Source organism: Cydia fagiglandana, chromosome 3 (assembly GCF_963556715.1).
Source record: "Cydia fagiglandana chromosome 3, ilCydFagi1.1, whole genome shotgun sequence".
NCBI classification, from domain to species: Eukaryota; Metazoa; Arthropoda; class Insecta; order Lepidoptera; family Tortricidae; genus Cydia; species Cydia fagiglandana.
In genome coordinates, this window is record NC_085934.1 from 23,059,762 (window position 1) to 23,079,560 (window position 19,799).

At 35.9% G+C, this 19,799-nt stretch overlaps 3 protein-coding genes across 6 annotated transcripts in view; 1 reads left to right on the plus strand and 2 right to left on the minus strand.

Annotated features, from left to right (window-relative positions):
* The window catches only part of LOC134680395 (solute carrier family 12 member 6), a 524,938-nt gene that overhangs the window by 187,697 nt on the left and 317,442 nt on the right, over positions 1 to 19,799 (plus strand). The window lies entirely within an intron of this gene.
* Positions 887 to 5,878, minus strand: LOC134680376 (monocarboxylate transporter 7-like). Its single transcript, XM_063539501.1, has 8 exons — positions 5,741 to 5,878; positions 5,269 to 5,395; positions 4,115 to 4,522; positions 3,920 to 4,043; positions 3,482 to 3,629; positions 2,996 to 3,140; positions 2,163 to 2,354; positions 887 to 1,017 (listed from the first exon to the last, which is right to left on the minus strand). Exons 1-8 carry the CDS (start codon positions 5,852 to 5,854, stop codon positions 887 to 889), a joined length of 1,389 nt encoding a protein of 462 aa, XP_063395571.1. The 5' UTR covers positions 5,855 to 5,878.
* LOC134680401 (monocarboxylate transporter 9-like) lies at positions 9,953 to 19,655 on the minus strand. Its single transcript, XM_063539529.1, has 8 exons — positions 19,238 to 19,655; positions 16,945 to 17,071; positions 15,088 to 15,510; positions 14,442 to 14,802; positions 13,777 to 13,924; positions 12,975 to 13,119; positions 11,914 to 12,105; positions 9,953 to 10,269 (listed from the first exon to the last, which is right to left on the minus strand). The coding sequence occupies exons 1-8, from the start codon at positions 19,361 to 19,363 to the stop codon at positions 10,130 to 10,132; spliced, it is 1,662 nt and encodes a 553-aa protein (XP_063395599.1). The 5' UTR covers positions 19,364 to 19,655; the 3' UTR covers positions 9,953 to 10,129.

Below are 19,799 nucleotides of genomic sequence, written 5' to 3' on the forward strand. Positions count from 1 at the left end.
CACCGTCAGTCACCAAAAATATCTAAGTAAATGAAAATAATCATTTGGTTAATCACTAACTATCACATCGGATATATCAAAATGACTGTCTATTTGGTTAATACTGACCAACCGCACGACGGCAATATTGACATGTTTGGCGCGCCGGGAAGTAACATATTATCGTATGCGGGCTGATCGACATTTCTGTCTCATTCGAGTTGTGGAACAAGATAATGAGATATCAGTTATGTTATTATTAACTATCCTTTGCCTATGACTTCGTCCGGGGACTTTTACAACTTGTCCTTTTATTTTAGATCAAACACCCAAACATTCAAACTTTCATATTTACAATATAATTGTGTCGCTTAACTTCAAACTCGGGTAAATCCATTGGACCCTCTCAGCAAATATCTACCCTATTACGTTTTCTTAATACCGAAATTACATAATCTGACAGATGGATTTACCTGAGTTTGAAGTTAAGCGACTCAATTGTACTAGAATCTGGTACCTACCTATTTGACATAATGCCTATACATTTTACAACATTTCTAGGATCCGCCAACGACAAGTACCGATTTAGTTACATTTTGAATTGCGTTTGAAGATGTTGATATTAAAATGTCAAGCATGAATTGGTACTTAATCAATCATAATGGCATGAGTGTTCCAGTTTCTATGTGATCTGTAATACCCTGTATCACTAAGGTAATCAACAAAACAAAACACCTGAAATATAGGTAATACTTGCTTAATATATCATATCACAATATTATTTGGTCACATTCAAATTTACATCACTTATTTTCCACTAGTACGTTGATTTATATTCATGTTTGAAGTACTCCATAAGTGGGTATTGGTGCTACATCGCCTTTGAGCCAAAAATGATGACAAAATGCTAGGATATTGATGATGAGAAGTGTCGTATGAGCAGGTACTCTATGGGCCAGCACAGGAGACACGGCGCGCAGCAGGCCACCAGGGCGTAAAACGCTGGCACGTAGTCCGAGAACACGTCTTTTAGGAGTCCTGAAATGTACATCAATTATTGTATTGTTTGCGTATCTCCGCGGTCACAGTTTTCCTGGCAAAATATTCTCTAGAGATCGCCTTAACAAAATATTTTCTAGGTATTTGACTCCACTAGGTATGCATCATTTTGCTATCCCAAAGTGAGTTAGATTAAAATTCATTGTTTCAAAGAAATCTAAAGTAATATACCTACGTAGGTATATGACTATTATCCTGAGGGTGGATTTTTCAGGAATCAGAGCCATCAAAACGTTTCGGCTTTTATTTATGAAAATGCAAATGTATTCTAAGACTTTAATAAAATTATAATAGCTTATCCTGTAAACTAAACCCTTTAATTTGCAAAAAAATATTGATTTATTGGTTTGAAAGCCTCCCTTTTAACTCCTTCTACCTATGAATAATATACTCGTATGTACATATTGGATTTTACAAAAAGGCTACCAATTCTTGCAAGAGCACTCCTGGTTACTAAAGTAATGCGTAACTCTGCAAACTTATTTACATACGTCCCATACTGTCCCCACTCACTGGCTCTTTGTCACACATGGATCCACTTTAGAGAATAATGTTAGGTTAGGATCCAAGCTTTCTGATGACGCAAAAATATACGGTATAAATGACACTTTAAAAAAGAAATAATTGGAATGTACGCACTTTAATGTCATGTAAATAATGAACGAAAATAAAAACATTATTTTTATTTCCACGGTGTTACAGTCAGCTTGCTGCAGCAGCAGAAGTTGCTTAGCGGGTGAGGTGTTCAAAATTACCTTGACATGCTCTTATTCTCTTAACAATAAAGTCGTGACAAGATCCTTTTGAACACCTGGCCCGCTTAGCAACTTCTGGTGCTGTCTGTATTAAGTCCACAAACGCAAGTCAGAAATTAATCATATCTACTCATTTATAGGTACCCGTATTGCTAGTATTAGCCACAGTGTCTTGACGTCTGCCATTATAATATTCTAAAATTTCAGAGAACATTTATAAGTTACCTATAAGAAGGATCATTCAGTGTTAATTTTGTTAAGTTAATATCATTAATACATTAAAGTTCATTCATACATTGAATCGTATCTGTTATTAAAGAAACTGCATCTTGAAGTGCCTAAAACTATTCAATAATGTGGCTGCCATACCTATTAAAGGAGCGCACAGAACGTTGACCACGCCAGTAGACAGCATGAAGAGAGCATACGCGCCAGGAAAGTCGGCGTGGTTGACGTGGTTGGCGACCACCAGCGGGCTGGCCACGTGGAGACACGCGCGGAGCACCCCTAGCGCTCCGGTGACCACGCACATCGAGACGAAGGAACGAATTTGGAGGACCACTGGAATTATTAACAACGTTCGTATTGTCGAGATTAAACCAAGAGTTACGTATTTAAATTTAATATTCAAGGACACTGGGTGGCTACCCAGCGAGAGTCTCTCTAGTGTTGGTCGAGACTCTTCGCTACTAGATCGTTCAGTAACACGACTATTGGATAATTAATACCTATCGTCAATTCAACATCCCACAATCCCACATGGCAGTTACCTCATGAGCCAAGCCGACTCTATAAGTATTATTTTAATGTTTATCATATAATGCAATACAATACAAATTCTATTTATTGCACACACCTCAATACCTACAGAAAATATATATTTAGGAGGCCCTACAACACCAGAGGGGTTGAAAGTATTTTATTTATTTATTTAGTTTATATTCTTTATCGCACACCTCAAGAAAAGAAAACAATACGAAAGAAAACAGAAATACAAGCAGAGGTAAACAACAGGCAGTCTTATCGCTAAATAGCGATCTCTTCCAGACAACCTTTGGGAGTAAAGTACCTACATTAAGTACCTACGCTCTTTTCTTGAAAGTTTAAAAACCGTATCTAAATACCAGGTATATCAGCGCCCGGACTGCGTTTACAATTCAATAAATTTTACCAGAGACAAGTTACTTGTGGACTAAACTTACCCAGCCTAGTGATGAGTGTGAGTAGAGTGGTGATATAAAACAGTAGCCTGGTATTAACGGGGATCAAGCTGCTAAGCAGCGCAAGCGCACAGCGGCCCGCCACGTCGGCGCCCGCGCACACTGAGATGCATGTTGCTACTTCACTCTGGTAAAAATAAAGCAAATACTTTTGTTACTTAACGTGTCCATCTTACCAAAGTAAAGTCTCTCTCTCTCTCTCTCTCCACTTATCCTCAATTGTTCAAACGTTAATTGGAAGAGATCGCTGAAAGGGATAAGTTCGCCATTTTATTAATGACGTGTGTTTCTTCCTAATTAAAAAAAATTAAATTAGCAAACCCTAGACCTAGACAATTGACACTGAAGTATTGAAAAGCAAATTAAACTAATAAATACCGACGTTATTTTGTGACCCAAACTTTTCAACAAATTGTGAACTCAATCAATGAAAATGAAAATGTCCTCAACTTGTTGCAAGGCACTTACTTTATCATAGCCGTATTGAAACAACAGCATCGGCTGGAAGACAAAGAAAGTGATGTCCGAGAAGTTGACGAAACTTTGGCCCAAACAGATGTTGAAGAAAATTGGATCCCTCAGCACTTTCAAATTGAAGAACTCTGCTATCTGAGATCTGAAATAATATTTTAACGTATTGTATTAAATTACTAAACAGTCGGCGTTGAACTTATACTAAGCTCGTTTTCTAATTAAGAAAAACAAAGACAATGAACATTCCGATTGAAATTATTAGTAAATATTTTTTATTTCTTATTAATGAAGTGCATTGAATAAGAAGTACTTTTTCGGAAACGTTCGGATATGTCATACTACTTGATTCAGTATCAGTACAAAAACTATTGAGGCTGTAAAACACCAAGGTTTTGCAATTGTCAATTATATTATTAATATTACTTTACTTACCTGATTTTATTTGAGTTGCTACGAGCATCCTCTTTATTAACCTCATTTTCTGCAAGATTTAATAACTTCTTATTTTCTTTACCCTTGCCTTCCTTTCCCTTCCCTTCTTCTACATCATTACCATCTGAAACATTTATGCCATTATTACCTTCAATATCCGAAACGTTAAACAATAAACATCAAAAGGAAGAATACTTGCTGCTTTTATTTTCACAAACTTTTCATCAGTCTTCATAATAGCCATCCCCGGTACAGTGTGCAAGGATATCCCACTTAGTATCAGTAATGTTCCTCTGAACCCGTAGCTTGAAACTAACTTTCTGAGCAATTGAGGGTATCCCATTAGTATAATCCCTTGTACAGCTTTGCAAACGCTCATAACTGTGGTTCTTCTCTTCTTGTCGAAGTAGTAATTCATAGTGGCATAGCACACTGGAACCATCATGCCAAAACCAATGCCTTGGAGGACTCCGAAGGTGAGAGGCAGCTGATTGGTGCTGGATATAAAGATGTTGGTGACAGAGCCGACTGTGAATGTCACTGCTCCTAAAAAACCTCCTACGCGTAGGGAGTGCTTCTTGGATACTAGGTTGAGAATCAGACCTGGAAAGATGATATTTGGAGTAGTGATGTTATTAACAATTATTTTTAGGTTTAATTTGATTAAGAGTTTTTTGTCTAGTAGGTAGGTGTTTTTTGCATTAAATATATTCATTATATTTATTGATTCAATAACATTTCAGTTACATTCTATCAATATTACGTAATGTTTAAAGCTTGTTTTAGCGCCTGTCTAATTTCACAATTTCGTGGCGTATAGGGTGGATAAAAATAAATAATTCTTGTACTTATGTGAACATAAAAGCTATTGAAATAGTGTATGTCTTGATAAACAGAAGGTATTGTATGTAGGTAGGTACCTATATAGCTTATATGCGATAGTACAGTCGACGTCATAGAGATCTTTACGACTAACGTTACAAAAAATTATTTACACGACTTTATTGTCATAGCATTTAGGTCGTGTAAACATTTTTTTGTTACTTTGGCTGTAAATTTCTCTTTGACGTCGACTGTACATATTGGCACAACGACCTGAAGTGGATGAAGATTTTTTTAATTAAACGTCAAAGTACTTAAATAATTTCTACATTTTCTACCGTTTCAGATACTTATGCAATTTAAGAGTTAGAGATACGCCATGTTTTAGTCTTTAAAGACGTTGTTGCGTTGACTTTCGTCGTAGTCGAGTTGATCTCATCTCCATAAATTCATTGTAGACAAGGTCTTAGTAGGAGACAAAACATGACGATACCCAGTTTAGAGTGAAGTACTTTCGTGTAACTTACCTCCTATAGCTAACATGACGGCAAAGACTCCATGCGCCGTCGTCAGGGACTTCGCTGTCGAATGCGTCTCATTAATAAAGTCATTGTAGATGAGCCCAAATGAATTAACATGGCCGATGCCGGCTATCTAAAATCGACAAAAAATAACTAATCAATTTGATTTGAGACACTATTATTTAACTAAACTGAAGTTTAAGTCTGTTTGAACTAACTCAGGCAATTTGAACCGTGATAGAAAATTGAGAAAATTATTCAAATAATAAAATGAAAGGAATGAAAACAAACGATTTCTTTTTATAAAAAGTTCTAACAAGTTTGACAAAGAGTGTATATTGTATTGTAATACGCATTGGGCCCTAATATACTTATACTCTTTGATTGGGCCTTTCGCGGCGTTTCGAAATATTGTTTATCTGTTGCCGCTCTGTCTGTGAGTCCTTCAACATTATAAATATAAGAAAACAATACTTACGAACGTAATAATAGTCCCAAAACACACCACGTATCCCCACTTGTTATTGTTACCAGCCATTCCGTCGGAACACAGTACAGAGACTGCCGGATACCTCTGATAAGTCGGGATCATTCAGACAATGATAAAATTGTTCTTCTTTGTCCGTTTGCTTTGTGACGCGAATTTATGTCATGTTTGTATTGTTAAGTGTATAGGAACTTGTATAAAAGTGGATCAGGGCATTGCGATTGTAGTGTTTTTTCTATTTTTAGTATATGTTTGACCAAGTATATGTAAATAATGGGGTTCCGTTTGTCACCCCATGAGTAGAGAACGCTAAATATTCTGGCAGATCTCATGACGTCACCAAGAAAGTGTTGGGGTTCATTATGTAATGTTTTTGTTCCTCTTATTATCCCTACTTATAAATATACTTTAATATTATAAATGAAAAAGTAACTCTATTTGTCTGTCTGTCTTTACCACTTCATGCTTGAACCACTGAAAGTATTTAAATGAATTTTGTTAGGTATGGAGATAGTTTGAGGTGATAACTCAAGGAAGGCCATAGCATAGCTCAGTTTTTTATTAATCAACATTCATTCGACGCAGACGAAGTTGCGGGCATAAACTAGTTTACCATATAAAAATGCTATTTTATAATAAATCAAAAACAAGTTTAAATTATACGATCTCAATAAAACAGAAATAGATTTCCCCATGCCCTTGTTAATTATAAAAACAAATAATTTAAAAATAAACATTATTTTAATTTTAATTTATTACATCTCCGAGTTATTTACGACATGAATCAATCTGTCGTATACTACTCATTCCTATGACAGGGACTATTAGCGGCCCGATTGAAACTTTAAGATGTGCTCAAAAATTTGCTAAAAATACGATATGAATCGGATATGTCAGTGTCATAATAAGTTTTTGTTTGAAGAAATAAAAATCTTACACAAATAGACCTAGTCTCACAGTAAAGTAAGTTGAAAAAAAAAACACAAAAATAGCCTGACTATCAAAATAATCTAAAAATATCTGCCCAGTTCGTATTAGAATCCTAAAAATAAATTATTTTACAATAGTGTTCGCCTTAAACAAGTTTAACTAGAATCCATACGTCAACTGACGGGTTTTTCTAATTGTCAATCTTTAACGGGTTTTGGGTTTACAACGTTATTTACTATACGTCGTCTGTCTACTTGTTCTGGTTACCATATCAACGTCACGTTGACCGAATCGTGGAATAGTTTTAGATGTATCTGTTGAACCCTAGCGTTCGCGCTTGCGTTTGTCTATTTTTGTATGGGATTTAGAATAGCGCGCCAAAGCGGGACGTTTTGGAAACTAATATCCCATACGAAAAGAAGATTTAACGCAAACGCGTACGTCCGTCACGTCATGTTATCGAATGAAATTTACACTAGGGGTACTGCCGGCCTAGCCAAGGTTACAATCGCTATCGCTTCGACAACGAAAACCATTATGTCTCTCTATCACTCTTCCATATTAGTGCGACAGTGACAGTTGCGTTTCGATCGCTACGGAGCGTAAGCGATCGGCATCTTGGCTACGCGGCCTGATGTGCAAGTTGCGGAAAGTTTCCAAACGTTGGAACGTTGGAAAAGGTCTCGGATCAGAAAAAACGGAGATGGAAAATTTCGTTTCCCATACAAAAATATGAGACTAGCCCGATATTTTTAAATATAGAAAATACGCAAGTTTGTAATCTTTTCGACAGTAAGGTTTTGCTTTAAATATTAGTCGAATTGAAGAAATCATTTAGTACAAAATAAAATCTCGGAAAATGTCAAAGACATGTTAAATTACGTTCAATTTATCTACTTTCTAATGCAGCTTGTAAGGTCGACAAGTAAATAATGATTCGTGGGAAATAAATACCAGTAGAGATAAATTTTATTGCATTCCTAAACCTTTCCGTACGTGTATCGGAAATACTAACGTCTATTTCGACATATCATTAAATTTTCCGTTATTTGTATACGTGTTCTAATTAAAATAATTTGAAATCAATACCACTATTAACAAAACAGTAAACATTTATTTAAAATTCAAGGTTTTACATTAAATTTGTAACGAGATCGTATTTTTAAGTTTTATTAACTTAGGTAAAGTAAGCGTCGTATAGTAAGTAGCATCCAAAGTATAAAAATAGTTCAGTACGCCATACAAATAATATAGTGTACCGAACTATTTGTAAACTTTGGATGCTACCTACTATATAGCGCTGACTGTACATACCTAATTTTATTTACAAGCTATATAAATATTGGTTTAAATGGTAGTCATAATACTTAAACCTATTTAAATGATATACAACCGAAAAGCCTCACAAATAAAAGTATCACAAACTAATTTAGTTCCTGGTCACTTTTACTGATCTAAAATAAGAGTATTATTTTTATAATGCTGTGAAAAAGTACTAAATTAATAGGATATATTAATATTAGGCATGAAACACATCTAACATCACGATGCACCCTGTGTGGCACAGTCGAGCTCAAAGATAGCATAAGACAAGATAAGATGTTATGATGTGTATGTTGGTAAGATAAGATAAGATGTTTACACTTTTGCATCTTACTCTTATATGGCGAAAAATGTAAAGATATCTTTGACGTCAACTGTATAAGACGTGATTTATTTATTCACTGATGTACTACTTGAATACATTATTAAATCTGTCAGTCCGTCCAAATCTTGTTGTCAGTGTGTCGATTGCCTTAGAAATTTACTAATGGCATTGCTACTTACAACCTAAATCTGTAAGTATTTTTCTAATAATTGTCTAATTTTTATTTACAGGTAAGAATCTTCAACATAATCCATAGGGTAAATAGGAATCATAGTGGGATAGCTATAGAAAACTCTACTTACTACTAATAGGACTTAGTTATTATCTAATTCTATAAATACAATCTAATAAATCATATCTGCTAATAATTTATTACAGCAATTATTATAATATGATATCAAACAACTTTCAACAATATTTTATTTATAACACATTTTTTACGAGTATATTCTATTTTCAAGGTTTTATTAATAAATTGGCACAATCATATTCATCTAAAGTATATTTAGCAAATGTATACGTAAACAGCCAACTGGGTCAACTAAGCGTGTTTACTAACATGCCTTCAATTTCACGTTTTTCATCTAATTTTCGTGCTCGCTCCAGGAAAAGTTATTTCCGTGCAAGTTATGATAACCCGCCGATAATCTTCGGGTTTCTCGGCTTATCGCTAATAGAACGTTGGGTCAAGGAGGGACTTAACACTTAAGATACCATCGGGATCTTGCGTAGCGCGTTCATCTAATCAAAGTATAACTACCTTGTATATGTATGTATATAGAATGGATAACATTACAGAAGATTTAATAAATACGTGGTATTTAAAAGGAAACTGATAACAATCATCTTCTCATTTCTTTTGCAGGCTGGACACTATCAAAATTGTCTTGAATGATTTTGATCCTTCATTTGTTTAAAGTTTTCATTATTTGCATCATTAAACTGTCCCTACTAAAATGTCATTCATACTGATAATTTCCAGCTCGCATCACAATTCGATAAGTTGAGTTTGTTGTCATCCATCAATAATTATTTTATCTATTCTTTGGCACAACATAAAGACCTAGCCGACTGGCAATCACTTTTACTGGGCTACAATAGAATATAAGTATCTGGTTCATAAAGTGACTATAATCCATTACAACATTGATTTTTAACATGCTTAAAACAGTCACATAATTAGTTACACTATATATTTCCCTAACATTTAAAATTGTCTTCTAATTAGCATCATCTATCACCACAATGTTCACCCTTAATATGTCTGTCCGTTTTGCACTGTAACCCGTTCATCTTCTCTAGAACCTTACATCGCAGAGATTTACTAGGTGTAAGTAGTATCCCAAGGGCCATACTGTGGCGGCCCTTTACCCCCCCCCCCCCCCCCTAACTAACTAACCTAGCCGTGGGCGAATGCGCTTCTGTGATGCCCTTTTTTTTCAATGTGTATTCCCAAGTTCATAAAAAGGGTTGCCTTTCGCGGGGCCTCAGTGCGGGGCCATGGGCGAAGGACCATTTCGCCCACGCCACAGCTACGCCACTGGTCTTCGGTCTTCGTGAATTGCCCATCGCCATATCAAGCAATCTTATGACCTATTATTATAAGCCTGCTGTGTCCCACTGCTGGGCAAAGGCATCCCTCTCTTTCTTCCACGCCTCTCGTTCTGTGGCAATATTAGGCCAACCTTTCCGAAAGACGTCAAGACGTTTATGAGCTATACCGTAATTTATTAGCTACACTATTTACAAGTCACAGTCTTTGCTCTTCTAAAGGTTCTTTCACAGTAAAGTTAATGCTTCCATCACGTTTCCAGGTGAGTGGTTTTTCGGGTAGAGAATCTGATGATGGCTTCAATGGTCCACGGGACCACGCAGCACAGGTTGCAGATTGTGAGCATGTAGAACGCGATCTCGTAGCTGTCGGTGTAGTCGCGGACGAAACCTGAAAATATGATCATATCATCAGTATCATCACTAGTTGAAACACTAGGTAAAGCTATCTACCAAGGAGCTGATAACCTCTTGTTTCTGTATGATAAGGATCATGCCAGAATTATTACAAATTTTTTTAGAGAACGACTTTTTCTGGTCTAGATACAACAGTTTTTGGCCCAAAGCCCTCTTGTGAAAGTATGCTGGTGTCCAGCAGTGGGACGGCTAGCTACCCGTCAGGTGATGATCCGAATATTACATACGAACTTCAAAAATAACAGGAAGCGGACATAAATATTGTTGGCCAAATACTTCCACATATTTATTCACAGTCTTTTCCGTATTTACGCATGTCGCCGCTTGTTTTATTCCGGCCGATGTAATTCTGGCTTCGTCGAAAATAACATATTTACTTTTGACTGCGATATTGAAGCGAAATTGCCTATTTTCATAGTTATTTGTTATATTTTCATGACCTCGCTACGTATTTCGGATTATTTTAGTTGTTATCTGTAAGTTGCCATGAGATGATTTCTCTTATATTGGGGAATATTTGAATTGAAATCTGCTCCACGATCAAGTTTTGATAATGAATATGTTAGATTCCTTTGATAGAAATGAAATTAAATATATGTACGACGAAGTATTTAGGTTATATTATTATTCCACCGGCAGTATCTTAGAACAATAAAGAAAGTTTGAAAAATTACTTAATTTTTTTAAATATTATTTGCCTAAATTGCGACTTTAGACTTACGCATTTAAAGGAAAGAAAAAAGGTTTAAAGGCCTTTATATATAAACGCAAGACGTATGTATTACAGATATTGTTTTTGATTAATAACCCAAGGGTGGCTAAAACTTAAATAGGCCATTGATCTGTCAATAGCTCGACTCGACGAGCCCCTGTGCGGGTTGTGTTAAGATAATGTACTCATTTTACCTGCTACAGTATTCTGAACCTTAAGTGTACATGCAAAAGATGTTATTTACGTTGGAGGTTGTAGTTAGGCGTGTAATCAGGGATGAAATCTTGTGGGAGTAAATAGAGATTAGATGTTGACGTATCGCCAGGCTGTTAGGATAATTTTGCAAATTACTTTTACTTCCCCTTGTACATCAAATGTTCTAACACTTCTAACAGTAAAACTTTAAACTGTTCCTTGCCTTAACTCTTTTCGTCTTGGTGGTCATCTATACCAACCACCTATTTACATACATCCCTTTCAAAATTGACTAAAAATTTTGAAGGGGATGTAAGTAAAAAGGTGGTTGGTATAGATGACCACCAGGACGAAAAGAGTTAAGTAGGTATGTAGTTGTATAGGTAGGTACAAGCTTTGCTTAGTTTAGGGTTACATTAATTTACTGTAAGATAGAAGGATTGTAATTTTTTTAGCCAATTTTTTACAAGGATTGTAAACTATTAATTTACACCGTTGCTGCACACACGTGTCTGATTATGGCATTACATTATGGGGAAACCAACTTGAAAATATATATTTACTTATAGCTATGGTCTGGGTTAGATAACTGACTAACACCGGAGCTTGACGCCGTAATATTACGTGTATCTTGTAATGCGTCACCGTCTTCTGAGCAGCGGTGTAGCCGATGATTGATATAAATGTAAATTTTACTAAGATTTTTCTTACCTATCAAAGGCCCGACGCTCAAACTCAAGGCCCCAGTGATTAACATGTACAGTCCATACGCCGGTGGATACCGCTCAATAGGAACATGCTCTGCCATCACTATAGGCTGCGCTATGTGCAGCAGAGACCGTAACGAGCCCAAAATGCCGGTCAAGATCAGGAGCGGAAGATAGGTGGTGCACTGGGTGAGAACTAGAAAAGAACAAATACATTTATATATGGCGAATGTCACAAAATGAGACATAAGACAAATTTATTGGTGGATGTTTGTAAATTCTTAAAAATCTATTTTGAGACCGGTAAATTCAGATTAGTAGCAACATTGGTTTTATGCAATTTTAAATATAGGGTCAGCTGCAGAGAGAGGTTGAGGACCCCCTTGCAAACAAATGTTAATGTATGAGGGGTCACCTTTCTCTGTAGCCGACTGTATCTTGCTTTTATTACTTAATAATGGTTACAAAGAAGATACAAAAAGAAAATAGTCGATGTTTCCGTACTAACTAATCATTACTACGATATTATCTTTTTCCCATTCAACATGTTTTATTGGAAGATAACGCGATTGCACATTAATGCAATCGAAATGTTAATAAGTATGCTAATGAGATAGTCGGCGTTCCGCTTGAATCCAGTTTAGACAATGTTTAATCACCTAACGACCAACACACTCCTGACGATTTACAAATCTCATTCTTAATCAAATACAACATACAGCTGAGCGTCAGGATGGCGGGTGGACCTCAGCGAATTTGAACGAAATATTTATAAACATGTTGTACCTTCGGTGTACTTTAGTGTTCCTTTAATAGAATTCAGTGTATTTCTCCCGGAAACGAGATATTTAACAAGTAAGTTCCACCCGCCATTCTGACGTCAGGATGGCGGGTGTATACCTGGTATAGTCATCAGCAGATATATCGGAGCAGCCAAGGTGCTTACAAATATCGGAACACGCCACTATTATTAAGGCGTTAGAGTGCCCATTCAGATATTTTCGAGCCCCTCGGCCGCGCCGATATATCTGATGGCGACTGAACATGTGTTAACTTTAGGCTTACCTATCCGGAATATCGCAGTGAAGAGCGCTCCAGAGTAATACATGTAACGGCTGTTCAGAGTGAAGAAATGGCCGGTGACACCAAGCAGTAACCTGGCTGACATATCAGTGGCGCCGCCTATCGCTATTATGGTTGCAATCTCGCCCTGTTAAAATAACAAAGACTATTATTTGCTGTATTATCATCTTGTTCTAATCCGGTTTATTGCTTAGTCGTTATAAAATTACTTATTTAAAAATGTCGTCATATTCATAGTAGTAGAACTATGTCACATCCTACGCACGTAAACCCATTTATTTATTAATCCGCTATTAATTTACATTTTTTCGTATTCATGAATTAGATTTTTAGGTAGTTTAGGACTAAAAATACCTGTTTCGATTGTAGATATATTTACAAAACAAGTATTTTATCTGTCTAGTTATGTAAATTTCGTATGTACGTTTCGTATAAATTTTATTGAACTATAAATATGTTAGAGCCACAATAATCTACGAAAGCAAAAGCTGCACTAAAGTTGTAATTATATTCAACGACAATTAATTAAATCTGATATTAAAATGTATCTACTAGCAACAACACTTTTAACCTTATGTGGTGGTTAAAACTCGTGGTTCAACTGCCAGATTCGAACTTTAAGATATGTCAATTAATAGATACGATATGGATTAGAAGTCAGTGTCGAAAGTGACGTTTTTGTTTACTATTTTGTCTCAAGAAACTGTTATCCTATGCCCATTATACACGCGAAAGAATATGCAGAGCGATAAAACAAGAGTTTTGATAAAGAAATGCTGCTCACCCGACTTAAGCCGTTTTTATCCAAAAACATCGGCTCCAACGTGAAGAAAGTGAGGTCGGCAAAGAAAGCCAGCGACATCCCGAAAGCAATGTTGTCGAATATCCAGTCCTTCAGCAGCGTCAAGTCTAAGAACTCCGCGACAGTTTGCCTGGAATAATGTTACTGCAATGAATTGATAGTTCTACATTGGTATTGTATAGGCGATGTTGAATAGAAAGTGTCAATTCATAAGGATTCACACCATATTCAATAGGTATATTAAGTATAAGAATTCCTTGGCAATGTTAGTGCTCCTTATTGAAAATTTGCTTCATATTAAGTACAAGAATTTTGTCAAAATTTACTGCACAGACATCAAGACTTTTCTGCCATTTCTGAGTAATTTGAAGCAAAATTAACATAATTATTATGAGATTCTTCAATTCGCAATTTCATTCCTCATTTTCTTATCAGTACTCGGTTTTCATTACCAGTACCAAGAGAGTTATATCACGCGTTTTACGAGAAGATATTTGCAAATTCTCTAGCTCCTAAAGCTTACCAACTCATTGAGATTTCTCAACGCATTTAACACCAAAGTGATCTAACTTCACTTCTAATTAATTTCAAACTCGCTTTTATAGCTCATAAAATTGTCAGTTCCTATTAAAAGATTGATTAATTACCATTTCCCGTCTTTGTTCTTGATGATCGGCATCGGCTCGGCCGCGATACCTCCGAAATTGCCCAAACTCGACACCGAGGCGGCTTTATACAAGTTCTCGAGATACACGTTGTCTGATGAGTTGAATCTGCTATCAGTCTTGCCGTCCTCGGGTATTAGGACCACAGGAATGCTTAATCTTCTCGAGTCGGTTAATTTCGGTACGAAGAGGAAATCGGAAGATTTTCTGGTGATCTGAGCGTGGATGTATAGGTTTTCGACGGATTTTGCTGTGTTTGTTTGCAGCTGGGGCAATAGAGTGTGCCCGTCTTTGGTGAATTCGAATTGGGATTCTTTTTCAACGGCGGGAGTAGGTGGGATTACTGAAAACAAGTTTTAGTCTTTATTCACTGTTTGGGTAATAAGAGAGAAAATTACACTTATTTGGAGGTATTTTCCCAGTCGTTGCTCTAACGCTTTTTAATTTAATAAGGTATAAGAATTTAATTATAGTCCCACTAAACTAAGTTTGTCTGTGGGATCTGTTTAAATTTCATATCAACATTTTTCTTTTGAAACGAATAACTAGCTTTACATATCATTAATTTTGACGGCACAACTTTGTTATTTAAAAAAATATAGTAAACTTTTCAATTTTAGGTACTTACGAACTATTTTCTCGCATGGCTTGATCTGTTTCACCATGTGCCACTCGACCGGGTGCATCACAACAGCCCCGAATATGCTATGCGCCGAAATAGCGCACAATACAGCCAACGTCCCTCTGAACCCGAACTCAGTAATAGTAAACTTGATGAATAGCGGATACACCATCGTGATCATCCCAATAGAAGCCTTACACAGGCTCAAATAGAGCACCTTTTTCTTTGTAAAGTAACTGTTGAAGCTTGTGTATGAAATGGGAATGAGGAGACCCATGCCTAAGCCTTGGAGAAAGCCGTTAGTTATGATTAATTGGGTCGTTGACGTGACGAAAATGGCCAGGAAGGACGCTAGTGTGTATATAAATGCTCCGATGAGACCCACTTGTCTTAATGATAGCCTCTTTAGAGCAATGTTCGCCGAAAATCCTGAAATGATGAAAAAATTACCAATTGATATACTGGCACAATAGGATTTTAATTATATTTAATGAACGTTATTGAAGTTATTAATGTAGAATAGAGTCATGTAATTAGTGCGTTAATTTAATTTAAACAAGAACTCATTAATAAACTAGTAATTATGAAACAGTGGCATAAAAAGATCCGTGCGTAAGTCAAAACCAATTACGGCTGCAATTTGCAACCTGTCAAAAAACGATCTATTAGAGTTTATAGAGGTTTAATTAAGGAACCTTAATAGGGATATTTTAAATAAAAACTGTAAGTGTTGTTACAGTTAACACTCGTAAGGCTTTTTACAACCAACATTTTTAACCTAAAGTATAAATATTTACAATTTAACTCTATTTTAGACCACTAAACCTACATTAAATAGCTCGAACCTAAGGATATATTAAGGTTACACGAAGACGTAAAGTCGATAAAGTTTTTATTTTAGCTTGATCTAAAGTAATAATATTTTTGATAGTCTATCCATTTTTCTGGTATCTAGCTAAACTTCCTCAAATAATTATGTACTTAATGAGGCAGAAATATTGCCACCTCAACAAAGTAGTACAGTACACGTTTCACTACGTTAATGATGACATCTCCATTGATATTTTTCCTTGGTGATTAATTAGTAGTAATCGGTGTAACTATAGGCAGTTACAAGCTATTGGAATTCCGAACAAGGTCAACAATCGCAGTTGGGATGGGTCAAGAGTGTTCCGTGTTGTTTGAATCGATACAGACGAGTTTTAGGTGAATATTAGGCAGTTTGAGAGCCGTGAATACCTTTATTTTTTAGGACAAAATGGTGAATTGAAATACCTGAATAAAAGGAAAACAGCGCAGAGTTACACGCGATTTCATCGTTAAACAGCGATGGGGAATATCCCGATCCCGACACTTTTGAATTTATTGTTTACGTAGTATAATTTTGAGGCTTTTGGCTAAATATAAAGTTAGTGAGCTCGGCTCGAAACTCGGTAAGCACATTAAATACAAAAATGTGCCTATACTTAAATAAATATAAACATTATGGAATGAGTGATTTTTTTTTGGTCTTAGGTCCAAAACTCGTTTACATTCCCTTTTTTAATTAAAATAAGTTTAGGTAGGTTAGGCTAATCTTTTTATGCATTTTCCGTTGTATACCTTTGAAGCTACGTATCAACTAGTTTTTCTGCGGTTTTTTTTTATACTACATCGGTAGCAAACAAACATATGGCCCGTCTGATAAAGTGGTGACCAGGACTCACGCGTGCATTGTGTGCAACTCCGGGATACCTACAGAAACTGACCCTCTGCATAGAAACTTCATTGAATTGGGGGTCAGTTATCTGTACAACTTCCTGTACGTTGCTGAGTGCCTTAAGAACCTAATGAAATTAAAATCGTTATCGAAAGTTGTCTTACCTGCAATAGCTAAAGTGACTTGGAAGACTCCGTATACGACAGTCACGGCGCCAGTCCCCGCGCCCACATCATCCAGGAACTCGTTGTAGATGAACCCGAATACTGGCTGGTGTGCCGTGCCGGCGATCTGGGGAAACAAGTGCCATCATTCACGCTTCTTCTTCAACCTAGCGTTTTCCTGGCCTAGCGCCAGAGTTCGCACTCCACTTTACCCACTGTTAATTTATAATTTTTGTACTCCATAAGCGCTGATTTAGACGGCGCGCGAACTCGCATGCGATTTTAGTTACATTGCGGACTGTTGGTTACGTCCAATTCAACCGACCGATCAAAACCCGCAATGGTATGAAACTCGCAGGCAAGTTCTCGCATCATCTAAATCAGTCCTTACGGATAAGACGGTCGTTTTTGTCTACGTGACAGCGTGATGATATAAAACGGTGTCTGGAATTTTCTATCCCGCGGTGTTTTAAAAGTGACAGTTATTTTATCACGTGGATAAAGCCATCCATAATACGCCCGCTGGACTTCTATTTGCCAATTAAATGACTGGCAGTGATATCTATATCAACTTACACTAGAAGCGCGGCGCGTGGGGTGGGCGTTTGTCTTTACGATCATAATACCAGTGTTATTTATGTTATTATAAATATTCATAGAATATATAATACAACTTCTAGGAAAAGATCTTGTATAGGTTGTACCATCGTCCACACAGCTAACTGTACATCGGTGGACCTTATGCCTTTTGTAATAAGGTCCACTGATGCACAAATAGGAGTGTTGCTGATTGCACTTTGATTGTAAGGTATCTATCATCATTGGCGTTTGCTGCTGTCTTACAAAAATATTGTGTGCAGTGTGCAACGGTACATAATTTTTAATTTTAGTTGAAAATATGTTTTTATGATACGGGAGGCAAACGAGCAGACGCATTGCTTGATCGTAAGCAATTACCTTCGCTCATGGACACCCGCAACACCAGAGATGTTTTGCGCTGCCGGCCCTTAAGATCGGAGTACGCTCTTTTCTTGAATTATTATAGGTTTTTAAGGTAATTGGTTAATAAAATAGGTACACTCTCCTAGTGTAGGTAACCCCTTTTAGCTAACTCTGCTTAAAACGACCTCTGTCACAACTGCTAGGCAACAGTATCATTAAATTTCGCCATTCGTTATCAACGGCACGTGTAAATCATAATATTTTGAATTAGGCTAGATAAAAAAGCAGATCGAACCGGTCTCGAGCAGAAGAGGTTAGGGAGCAAGGCTTAGAGTTGATAATACCTATCACATGAGACGGACGGACGGTCAAGCGCAAGTCAAAACACCGCCCGGTATATTTATTAGCACTTTCCTCGTGTGTTTTATTTCGTGATTTTAGTCTGAAGCACATTTTGGAAATTGTAGCTATGTGGATGATTAAATTATAAACTTGAAAATTTGTAAAGAGGTTTTAGACTTAAATTTTTTACATTTAGATTTCATTCTAGAAATTCTAGACTAGTATATTTTTATACAATTTTTTTAATGTTTGACGATCCTTTTGTGAACTTCTTAGTGTTAAATTTGATCTGTATAATAATCCAATGTTATTATGGAATAATATTTACATCAATAAATTGCTCTGATAATTAGATTAAGATTAATTACGATTCATAAGAGCTTGTTGCTAGGCCTACATGAATAAAGTATATTTTGAGTTGAGTTGAGTTAAATTCGTTTTAGTAGCGTAAATTGTAAATAGATAAAAAAGTTTCACATACAAAAAACATAATAACTTGTGTACAAGTATATTTATAATAAGTAATAAAATGTTACGTCGGTCAAAAAATGGCGTAAGTGATCAAAACGGTTATCAAAAACGTATATATAATATATACGGTTATCAAAATTCGAATCATTAGGGATATCATTAGGATTTTATTAAACTTCTGCCTCCGTAAGTGATCACTTACGCCATTTTTTGACTGACGTAAGATTTTGTTACTTATTATAAATATACTTGTACACGAGTTATTATTTTTTTTGTATGTGAAACTTTTTTTATTAATCATAAAGGAATACATTTATTAAATCTATTAAATTTATTTATATATATATATATATACATATTAATTATAAAGGAATAAATTTATTAAATCTATTTTACTTCTTTTTTTCTTTTCCTTTTAAATTTCTAACATAAAATAATGTCTATCATATTAATTTAAATTGTTTATTTCTGTATTTTCTCACTTCTCATCATTTTTATATTTATTTTATTTACCTATTAAAAATCAATAAATACTTACAAAAATAACAGACAGGCCGATGCAAACGAGATACCCCCACCCCCCTTCAGGCGGCACCATCTCATACTTCTCATCCTCACTGCTACTGCTGCTGCTGCTCACGCTATACTTCTGCATCCCACTCATATTCACCACTCAATACCAAATGAACTTATTACACTCACACTACTATATATAACGCGGCGGGGGATCTCTCAAATGTTTTGCCAACCACTATTTACTTAAAGGCTTTAGATTTTATTAGTGTAATTGAGGTTCGGTATTCCCAGAGAAAACAACGCTAACTCGGATAGGTCTGTTCGGAGCAGTAAGCTATAACGTTGTATATGTTTATCACTATGTTGACTTTATTTATTTGTTTGTTTGATTGGCACGTCAGACGCGGCCGAGTGTATCTGCTTGATTAGAGACGGTCAAGCTTTCTCACTGTTTTATTGTGCGACCGGTTATATATATAAATGGTGCAATTCGTAAGACGCATCTAATTTTATAGACATTATTTCATTGTGAGTCAGTTAAATTAACATAATTTTGTTGATAATAGGCCTGTAGGAAAAATGGT